General features: G+C 40.6%; 1 protein-coding gene across 1 annotated transcript in view; it reads right to left on the minus strand.

Moving 5' to 3' along the window:
- The window catches only part of LOC101848489, a gene marked incomplete at its 3' end in the record, with an annotated part of 41,489 nt that extends 33,127 nt beyond the window's left edge, over positions 1-8,362 (minus strand). The window contains 3 exon segments of the mRNA XM_013088431.2: positions 541-619; positions 995-1,121; positions 8,160-8,362. Coding sequence (XP_012943885.1) covers positions 541-619; positions 995-1,121; positions 8,160-8,175 — 222 coding nt within the window.
- Positions 8,363-11,386: the final 3,024 nt, after the last annotated feature.

Below are 11,386 nucleotides of genomic sequence, written 5' to 3' on the forward strand. Positions count from 1 at the left end.
CAACGTAAAAAACCCCCCAAAAACAGGTGAGCAGTACACAATGACCGAAGATACATGGGACAAAATAGCATGAAATGAGGTTCATCTTCAATCCCCTTCACATTGCTTCTTCTTTCCTAACAAAATATCTATCAGCCTTTTTTTCTCCTCTTTCTTTTCTTTGTACGTTACTGTCTAGTAACACCTCTACTCTTCAGCACTCCATGGCCACTTCGAGTTGAAAATACTGTAAAACTCTTACAAAAACTAAAACTAAACACTTTATACACTCATTCCTCCCTAGGTCATCTTACTCTTCAACCAATATCTACCCCACAAACTATGAATGTTTACCAAGAACTAACTACAGATGAGAGACATTGGCTTACAGAAAAAAGTCACCTTTGATAAACAACAGGCCACTTGATTTATTTCTTAAAATGTAACAAACACAAACAAAATAATTCTAAATTTATATAAGATAGTCAATAGAGATAGAAACACGCATTTTTTTCTTTACAAACCGGTAGCTCAGTTGTAAATATTCCAAGCCAAGCTCACCTTTTGAGTCACGGAATCCTTGAGGCCGTGCAGAAAGACAGCTTCCAGGGCATTGCACAAATTGTTGGAGTAATCATTACTGGAAACAAAACAAAAACTCATTACTGTTTCTCATCATATCATATGAGTTTCAATTTTTTAAGCATATCTGTGAAGAAAAATGAGTGGTGAATATTATATTGACTGATGATGTGTGTTTCAGATCTCTGGCACTTCATAATGATGAGCAATTGCCGACTTATGAAATAAGTTCTTTAAGCTGACTTTGGAATCGAGATGACTTGTTTTCAGGTGACTTATAAATTGAGGTAGCTTAAGAATAGAGATGACTTACATGTTAAGGTGAATTATGAATAGAGATAGTTGTGTCTTGAGGTGATTTTTATGAAGAGAGTGTTTACCGTGGACAGAAGCGTATGTCCACTTCATAATGTAGCCTACAATTACTGCTCACCTATAGATCTGCTCTTCCCCATCAGACTGGAGGTGTTTCTGCTGCAGGATCTTGAGTGTGCGGGCAAAGTGGCTGGTGATTCCACGTTTGATGTTTATCTGATGGAGACTATCTTGTTTGTCCTCTGCTGACAAGTGACAGGGATTTTGAAAAAGGTAGAAAAAAGAAAGTCATTTTAAAAAATCAGCAATTCTCTGGTGGGGTGGGGGTAATAGCCTCTTCATAAATAATAGTGTAAATAGCCAGAGACTAGCAATAGTGACAAAATGGCTTTCAGTTTTCATCATATCATTAAGTAAAATCATTTAAAAATTAAAGCATTGAATTGTGAGGCTTCGGAATCTGAATACTAGTCCAACCCCCTAGACTAATAGATTGCACACTTGCTCTTATTAAAAAGTAAAAAACTTTAAAAGTGATGCAAAATGAACAGCTTTAACTGAAACTGGACTACTGACAGTCAGTTGTAATGACCTGTGTGCAGTTGTCACATCAAAGACCACAACAATAATTGTGTAGAAAGAGAAAAATGCAGTGATGAGTGAAAAAACAACTATAGTTTAACTAGGTACAATTTATTGTAACTTTTTGATAATAATAGCATTTAAACTAGTCTACAATCCTAGTCCTTCAACTTCAAGTTTAAATAGTCCCACAATAATTCAATATGTTTTCATACATATACATATATATTTCTTGTTGTAACAACAAATAATAACAGTATGAGAATACTCCACATATTATTCTTGCTCAGGTTTTTTGTTTCCGCCCTTTTTATTTCATTTATGTTTTGAGAGTGAGCTGATCAGACTTTGATCTTCAGAGCGCGCACAGGACACTTACACACCAACAAGCACATAAATAGAATTAACCCCATGTGGGAACCCCATTGCAGGCACTGTGACTACCACAAGGAGACTGTTGAACATCTTCTCCTCCACTGCCCAAACCTGGCAGTTCTTCGACGCAGGCTCCGACACACATCTACAGACTTACAAAGCCTGCTCTACTCTGGCGCTGACCAGATGACAAGGACATGTGGTTACTTGAGGAAGGCATTGCGCTGCCAAGAGCGAAATGCTCGCAGCTAAAGGGATTTGAAAACAACAACAACATGTTTTGAGAGTGTATCACTGAAAAGATGGGAATTTAGGATTCAACACTGATCATCTGTTATACATGTAGATCTAGATTCTACAACTCACTCACAAAAAAATCCTTGAAACAAAAATGTTTTCCCTCGTAAGCTAAATGATATGATGAAAACTGAAAGCCATTTTTTCACTATTGCTAGTCTCTGGCTATTTACACTATCATTTATGAAGAGGCTATTACATCCACCCCACCAGTAGCCTTCTATCCCAAACCTTTTTCAGTCTTTCAACACAATCCCTAACAGAGCCTCAAGGCCTCTGTGCTAGAGTGAGTACACCGGTTCAAAAGACATCAACAGAAATCATATAGAGATATCTTCATCTGAAATTTCCTCCTCACTGGTTTCAGCAAAATCGTCCTTTAAATCACTCATTTTGAAAGTAATTTTGGTTGAAAATGAAAGAATGACAGCACTACAATGCGATAGTCACCATAGTAGTCGAAGCCCACAAAACCTCGCCATTTTGCTAGTTTTTGCAAGCTTCCACAACTAACTGAGTTACTGAGCGCCCGACAGTCTGCCGACAGCGACTGAATTTGTCAACCTCGCAGTTAAGGGTATCGTGTAGAGCTGAAATCTGCTCGATTAATCGAAGGCTTGCGAGCAGCGGACGGCTTGCGCCAGAGGCTTGTGCTTTACTTTGCCTTCCGCTCGCTACCGGGGGGGAACTTCCGGTGGGTTGTGACTCGCGGACAGTCTTGCAGTACTGTGTCGTGATGTCTCGTGGCTGTGGGCTCAGTACATATTACTTTTACAGAAAATTTTCTGGTTATTTGACTAGAGAGGCTTGCACCAAAAGAGCAAGATTGTTTTTTTTTCCATAGTCGGGTTGTAAAAAAGAAAAAGCTCTATTCAATGCACTTAAAAATTAATAATGCAAAGGCCATTTTTAAAAAAATGTGTACGGGCCAAGTGCTTCATTGTCACACGCAAAAGACCTCAGTTCGATTTCCTATGAGGAGAAATTTTTACTGAGAACCTCCGTCTTTCTGCTGCGGCATTGTTCCCTCTCAGCCCAGGTTGGCCCTGACATTGGGTTGAAGTAGACCTAGCCCGTCTCCTAAATGTTCTGTATTATGTCATTGGGAGTGTTAAACATCTACAAAACAGGCTACATACATGATACGATACAAAAGCCAATCACAACAACCCCTGGAGTTTTCCATTCTAAGGTAATCTAAGTCTACTTATTAAGTTTTAGATTAGGTCTCTGTTACTACAATACCACGTTGCCTCTCACTTCATCCACACGCATAGCTGATCAACGGCGGGAAGTTAAAAATTGCTTCGGCTCTCTACGTCTTGCACTAAAACAAGCACAGTGTCTCCCTTCTTCCACGGTTCAGAGTTCACGTGGCGAGCAGGGTGGATTACCGGTCTTGCTGCTAGCTGCTGGCGAGCGGTGTTGCCCTGCAAATGCGGTAGGGAGGCACAGGTGTCTTACCAGGTTGCGAGCAAGCCATGGGACACAGAGCAAGCCATGGGAGGCAAAGCAAATTCTGGGACTCAAGTGTCTTTCTGTGCTGCGGACAGGATTTGAGACTTGACGGCCGTCCGCTGCTCGCAAGCCTTCGATTGATCGAGAAGACTCGAACAGCGATACGCCGCGCAGTGACACTGTGAGCGGGGTCTCTCTCTCTCCCCCTCTCTCTCTTTCAGATGTAAATGGCTTCGTGGATTGCAAGCAGAGTGACGGGGATGAGGGGGTCTGACACGAGTAGCTTTGCGGATTGCTAGTTGGTGTGGACTTGAAGCTCAGGCTAGACTCAACTTATCATGCTGGTGATTTGATTTGATGATCTGACCTAGTGATTTGAGGCTTGTGACTTGAACTAAGGGCTTGCGAGCACTAGCAGGTTTGTTACCAGGGTACAGCTCTAGTAGCGTGTAATCATTACACTCTCTACTTCACAAATTTCTATCATCCTATTGTCTTATTATGTATTTAGGCTTGGCCTACCTGTTCTCAACACCCAGGTGAGAATAAATCCATTACGTATTCTCAGACAAGGTAAGAGTATAAATATAATTATTCTCACCCTCAGTGAGAATAAAATGGATACTATTCAGGATTCTCACCCGAGGTGAGAACAACGACAGCCAATAATAAAATGTGATTTGAGCACCTTTCTAACTAAACTTTATGACTTTAGGCAGGCCTTTTTATAAACACATGAAGCTACAGGGAGCACCTAGCACACCTCTGTGATTGACCCAAATATAGAAGTAGGTAGCATAAACACGGCCTCGCGGGCACTCGAGGCCTTCCGACCGCGTGGTATCTGTGAAATCGGGGTAATTCCGGTCGCAGTTTCTTTGCTCTTTCGCTATAAAACACCAAATGCCGTACACCTTGTAAAAGTTCAGCTTTTCCTCGTTACAATGGTGTAAGTTGTTTATATGTCCGATTATTAGGAGCTGGAGAATCGCCGAGGAAAGTGAAGCCCCTCGCGTTCGGAATGCGTGGTCGGCCGGTTTAAAAATTGACATGCGTGCATTCAAATGCTTCGCAGAACGAGGGATGATTAGATACCGTCTTTTCATTGGCGGAGAACTGTAGAGCTTTAAACGGGCTTTCACTTGGCATATATTTGGTCTTTGGCGTTTAAATAGAAAGCCTTTAAAAATACCGTCAAAATTTTAAAAGATCATTTTTTTACACGAAATATGTAATATACCGGCTTAAAAAAGGTATTTATTAAAAGATTAGTTCATTTCTTATTAGAATAAAGTAATAAGCGTGGAATGATTTTTCATCAATCCTTCCGCGAGACTGGGAAAGCATGTGACCCGGCACGCAGGGTACACTACAGTATAGAGCCGACTCGCTCGCCGCGGGGGCTAGTGCGGCGCCGGCCGGGTCAACGCTCTGTGTTTTTGTCGAAATAATGACAGATCATCGTGTTTGAGGCGATAAAATACTGATTTGTAATGATCTCACAGTCTTGAAAAAAATTAGGCTCCATATATTTGTTACAGTGATTGTACTCTGTTAATGTGGAGATGTTTAGTGCACTTAGTACTCTGGTATTTTTAAAGAAGCACTCCCGTTTTGCGTCACATCCACTACCGGAAGTCAGCTCCTTCACCACTTTAGTGCCGTCGGATATACGAATAAGGTCAGTATTTTTTAGTTAAGGCTTAGTTTTAGGATTTTTTTGTGGATGATGCATGCTTTTATAGTCATTAGGGGGGTTTCAGGGGGTCTCCCCCTGACATGCGAGTACGTTGTAGCTGTGTAGTAGGTCGGGCAGGGGGGGGGGGTTCCGGGGCTCCCCCCTGGAATAGAGTGCCGTAACATCTAAACTAACCATTTGCGATGTTTTTCAATGCCAAAATCTTGTTCAGGGCCCTAAAAAATTTTTAAAAGCTACAAAATAATACCCTTTCTGAGACGGGAGGGTTTCTATAAATTTACCGGTACTCTTTAATTATCTGTCAAACATGGGGCTGCAGCCAGTGACTGACTTTAACAAATTTGATCAAATTTAAAACAACTACCATTTTCTTAAAAATTGACTGAGAGGTTAAAGAATGGTACCAAAATGCTCAGTGGATATAGGCCTTTCAAATGGAAAAGATAAATTTGGCTTACAGCTACTTTGAAAATTTAGTTTCTGGTAAGCCTACCTAATAGAAGACATATTTCCGCCATCTATTTTTTTTGTCTTTCGGGGTTTCCCTCAAGACTCTCGGGTTTCCCTCGCCAGTAACTGTTGACTAGATCTCACCGTGTTTGTTTTCTTGTATTAATTTGTGCTATAATGTTTTAATATAGATCTATAGACCTAAACAATCTCAGCAATTCTCATTCCATAAATTTACCTTCTCCTCAAAGTTGTGCACACACACACACACAAACACATGCACACACACACAAGCGCAAGCACACACACACACACACAAGCGCATGCACACACAGCCCAAGCAGTCAGCGTTCAGCGGCAAGCAAAGCGTTCCCGTTCGCCACGGTGAGATCTCTAGTTACCTGGTGTGGGAAGCCCAAGAAGACGGCAAAAATGGATGGTGGAAGTATGTCATCTAGCCTATATTTGGGCCAATCACAGATGTCATGACAGAGTACAGGGGTGTGCTAGGTGCTCGCTGTATTAGCCTATAAACTTAGGCGGTTGTTAAGATTCCCACGTATAATTCCAATAATGCGTTTTTCATAGCCTCAGGCATGTTTCACTTTTATCCCTAGATCTAGATCTAGATTCTAGAATCTAAGCCTAACCCTAAGCCTAACCCTGAAAAACGCACATCGGAACGTGGGAATCTTAACAATCGCCTAAGTGTAATCTTTTACTTTATCTCTAGATAGATCTAGATTCTAGATCTAGATCTAGAGCCCCCGCACGGCATACCGGCACCTTAGTGTTTTGTGATGACTATTTCCGGAAGTGAACTTTTGTATTACCATAACTTCGGTTCTTTCAAAAACATCGACACAATATTTCGTTTCGTTGAGAGGCCAGCCTTTCCTGTCGGTGTGGGGTGAAGTTTTTAGTCAGATAGTGTATAAAGGAGACCCATAAACGAGACTTGACGCATGTCATGGCACGTACCCCATACCGGCATCCCCAACACCCCATACCAGCACACTCAAATTGAAGCACAACTAGGCGTTTGAAAAGAGGAAAGAAGAAAAGGCGAACTCCTTTTGTACAGTGGGCCTAAGACAGAACTAATTTTTATTGACATACTAAAAAGAACAACCACCAGAACAGACTCACATACATCTTACTCACACATAGGTACATGAATGTTTCATTTTACTCTTCCACACATAACAAACTCATATGAGCATCTTCCTCACACACAGTACATGAATGCTTCATTTTACTCTTCCTCACATATTACAACAAGGGAGTGTATACAGACCCGGTAACCGGGAATAAAGTCACAAAGTATACAGACCCGGTAGGGGAACTCTTTTGTGTTTTCGGAAACTTTCAGCACCCTCTTGGCTCAGGGTAGAACTAGGTTCTTCTAGATCTATGGCCTAGGTCTAGATCTAGACAGACAGATATAAATCATTGATCTAGTTTCGAGGCTAGCCTAGATCTAGACTGTAGATCTAGATCTAGATTCTAGATCTAAAACTAAATGAAGATTGCGGATGTCTTTTCGATGAACGATCATTTTTCCCCTGTTTTGGAGTTAGAGGAATCACAATTTGAAGAAAAGAACAATGTCATAATTTCAATCGAGCAGTCTCTCTCTCTCTCTCTCTCTGTATCGCTCGCATTCTTTTTTTCTTTGTTTGTCTCTGTCTTTCGTTCCTTCCTGCCAACTGGCAGACATGTCATATTATATACATTTTGCTAGCACTTCCCCCTGCGCGCTCTCTCTCTCTCTCTCTCTCTCTTTAACTCACACACACACACACACAGACACACACACACACACTACCGGGTCTGGGCGCTGAAACCCTCCGAAATCACAAAAGAGTTCCCCTACCGGGTCTGTATACTTTGTGACTTTGTTCCCGGTTACCGGGTCTGTATACACTTCGTTACAACAAACCCACTTGAACATCTCTTACTCACACACAAGTACATGAATGCTTCACTTTACTCTTCCACATGTATCACAACAAACTCACATGAACATCTTACTCACACACATACATGAATGCTTCACTTTACTCTTCCACTCAGGGCACACAAATGTAAAATGCTTTAGTAGTTCACTCTTTGACATCTCGCTCAACACAACAGCACTCTGTCCACCACAACGCCCCTTATGATACAATCACAACTCACACACGTCACAACCCACCCATCCATCTTTCTTACCCCACCCCCCACAAGTATAATACGGGTTCGGATCTCTCAAAACACTCTCATCTGCGGAGCGGTCATCGTCGTAAACCAATCCTACCTCCTTTTCATCCTCTTCCTCCATCTCACTCTCCTTTTCTTATTCTCTTTTGCTTCATCATCTTTGTCTAGATTCTAGTTCTAGATCTAGATCTAGATCCGGAGCATCTCTATAGACCCTTACCCTTTCTCTTGAACATGATGTTAGGAAGCAACAGTTTATTGGTGAATTCACGCTGACCAGATTACATGAACATTCGAGCTGAGAATTAATAAGAAAAGGGAACCATTTACTGGTCAGCTGTTTTTTTCGTGGCTTTCTTTTTTCGTCTGCAACAATGTTGTTGTTTTATTCTTGACAACCGGAAGTAGTGCCAGAGAAATGTAGCAGACATCACAATAGCAGTCTTTTATTTAGTTCAGTCAAAAAGCGATTAACTTTTCTCAATATACTCCTTTTGTTGTTCTGTTCTAGGCGTATTTTAAAGGTCAAGGTGATTGCAGTCGTATTGTAAAGGTAAATTATGATGTTCTGATTCACATTCTATCTACAAAATTGAACTAAAAGACTTAGTGGAAAAGCTATATTTTGACAGTCAACTAGGCATACCACCTCTTCCTGAAAACGCCTCTTTCCAACGTGTGGTTTAGGCACACGTTATTATTATCCATAATCAGATGGCTAACAGGTCACAGATTGACAAGAACATGCACACAAACACACACACACACACACACACACCTCCCCCGTGTGGATTCGCACACACATAAATACATACTCTTTAGCTCCAAAGAAAGACTAGGGAACTAGGAGTACAGAAACTTCATAAGAGATTTGGGGGGGGGGGGGGGGGGGGGATAAGATAGATCTAGGGGTATACTTTATTAGTCGCCCAGTATTTGGGCAAGAGATAGGGAAGATGAGGAAGAGCCAGATATGGGCCTAATACATGTTATTGATCAGTCAGTTGGAGAAATAAACAGCATACTTCAACCAACTTCTGGAGCACATGTGGACGAAATCCCCAGCATAATATCAAAGACATACCTTGTAAGCACAATCAAACTCCTCTATAACGACCACCCTTGTCGAGGGGAAAAGTTGTTGTTTTAGTTTTAAACAGGTGATTGTCTTGAGCAGAGTTATTATAATGTAAAAAAATACCCACAAGGGAAGAAATGGGAAGAGGTCGTTTGTACAAGTGATTGTCTTTCACCGCCGGCCGTTTGAAGGTGCGGCTGTTATTTGGAAGACATGTTGGTAACGCCCAACACAGCACACAGCTGTAAGCTTGGTGTAAGGAATATAGCCTAGTTTAGATACGCTCAATTCTACATCTCATCGTCAAATATCAGACAGTTTTACTTTTCCACGTTTCGTTTTACTACGGTACAACAATGTACCATGTTGACACATCTTTTAAGTAACGTAAAAATATTTGGCCCCAAATCAAGACAAGGGACAAAAATCTTCATTATAGTACTCATACCTTTCTCTGTTTCTCTCTTTCACCGCCTCCCTGTTCGCCCTTTTTTTTCCCCTCCCCATCTCCCTCTCTTTTTTGTTCTCTCTTCATTTTTTTTCATACTCTCTCTCTCCGTCTCTATTTTTGTCTCTCTTGCTCTCACTCTCTCTCTCTCTATCTCTCTTTCTTTATCTAAATTGATCATCTTCATTACAATCTGACTGACACAATTCTCTTACTTTTGTAAAAGTTTTACGGCACTTGCAATGCAATAAGGTCATATAAGTGCCGAAGATTAGAGGTGTTACAAAAGAGTAACAAACACAAAAAAGAAGGAGGGGAGATAAGGACGATAGATTTTTTAAGTTTTAGTAGAGGTTTTATGGCGCTTGCAACTGCATAGGGTCATATGAGCGCCAGAAGGGTCATATGAGCGCCAGAAGATTAGAGGTGTTACAAGAGAGTAACAAACATAAAAAAGAAGGAGGGGAGATAAGGACGATAGATTTTTTATAAGAAAGAAGAAGCAAACCACACCAGAGCACCCGCCAACCACCGACAAATAAATGTTTGATAGGAAAGAAGGAGCAAACCACACCACAGCAACCACCCACTCACACACAATTTTTCCCCCAAAAAACAGACAAACAAGCAGGTTTATAGAGGAAATAATCTTTATTCGATGACTGAGAATAATTTCACACACTGTGAACATCTTTCTCTTCTGCGAAACTTCCAATCATCAGACTAGATACAAGACACAAAAAGACACAGGACACAAGTAGACACAACACAAGATGACATTCAAGGCATTTACTCACACTTATGGAAATTCAAACAGTGAGGAAAAGTAGAATGTTTTTTCTATAAAATAATCATTATTTACAGTACATGTATTACAATGTACAAATAGATACAGTATACAGCAAGGCTCCAGATAGTTAATGCCACATCACTGAAATTATGGGTAGAGAAAAACTATCTTTGTAAGAAAAATTCATTACTGAGTGAAAAAAAAATCTGACTGTAATCCTCAGTCACTGCAATGCCTCTATTCTGAGTGGGAAGTAAATTATCTAAAAGATCAAGATCTATCTCATGCGCATATGCCTTGTTTAATCTGATATACACCGGTCTCCCTCTGAGAAAGTTTCGAAACCAAAAATATGACTCTCAAGATTATTCTATCTGGGAAAGGTTTTTCTGATCAACTCACCAAAAATGCCAGAGACCAAAACAGACGTATTGGTACATCTATAAACAAAATAATCATATTTATACATCACTCTGTTCTATCACACTATTGCATATTTCTTTATCACAGGTAAAGATCGATGTTTCAACTCCACGTGAGTCAGGAATTATGCTAGTGGAAGACTTAGCAACACTAGGATGTCTAGGGATGATGAGGTCACTGGAGTAAATTCAGAAAACTAGGGAAAAAACTTTTCTACTAAGCAATGCCAAAAGTGTACCAAAGCTAGCAATATACTGCACACAACAGTCCTTGCATACCATAATTTAAGGACAAAAATGTCCCACCAATCTACAGAAGTGACCAATAATCTCATCTAAAGCAAGTGCCAAAAGAGAAATGACACAAAGACGTGAAACTTATATGAAATGTACAAATAGTGAGTTTTGACCTAGCAACTTTGAAGTGATACTATAGAAATAAGCATCTCATGTGGCTGTTTAGTATTTCATACAGTGGCTCTCAAAAGACTGAGTTAAGTACTAACATGTTGGTATGTCATGACCCTTCACACAGAGACTCAGACAAATAGTTTGGTGCTGTTTAATTGTTCAAATCTTCAAATAGACAACAAATAACCTAGAGGTCTCTGATGGAAATGATTGTGAAGTTCCCTCTGAGTTTAATGTGGAGAGACTTTCATCAGGAGAATTATGCGTGGAGAAACTTTCATCAGGACAAAGGGGGGGG

This window comes from Aplysia californica, unplaced genomic scaffold (assembly GCF_000002075.1).
Source record: "Aplysia californica isolate F4 #8 unplaced genomic scaffold, AplCal3.0 scaffold00023, whole genome shotgun sequence".
In the NCBI taxonomy this organism is placed as follows: Eukaryota; Metazoa; Mollusca; class Gastropoda; order Aplysiida; family Aplysiidae; genus Aplysia; species Aplysia californica.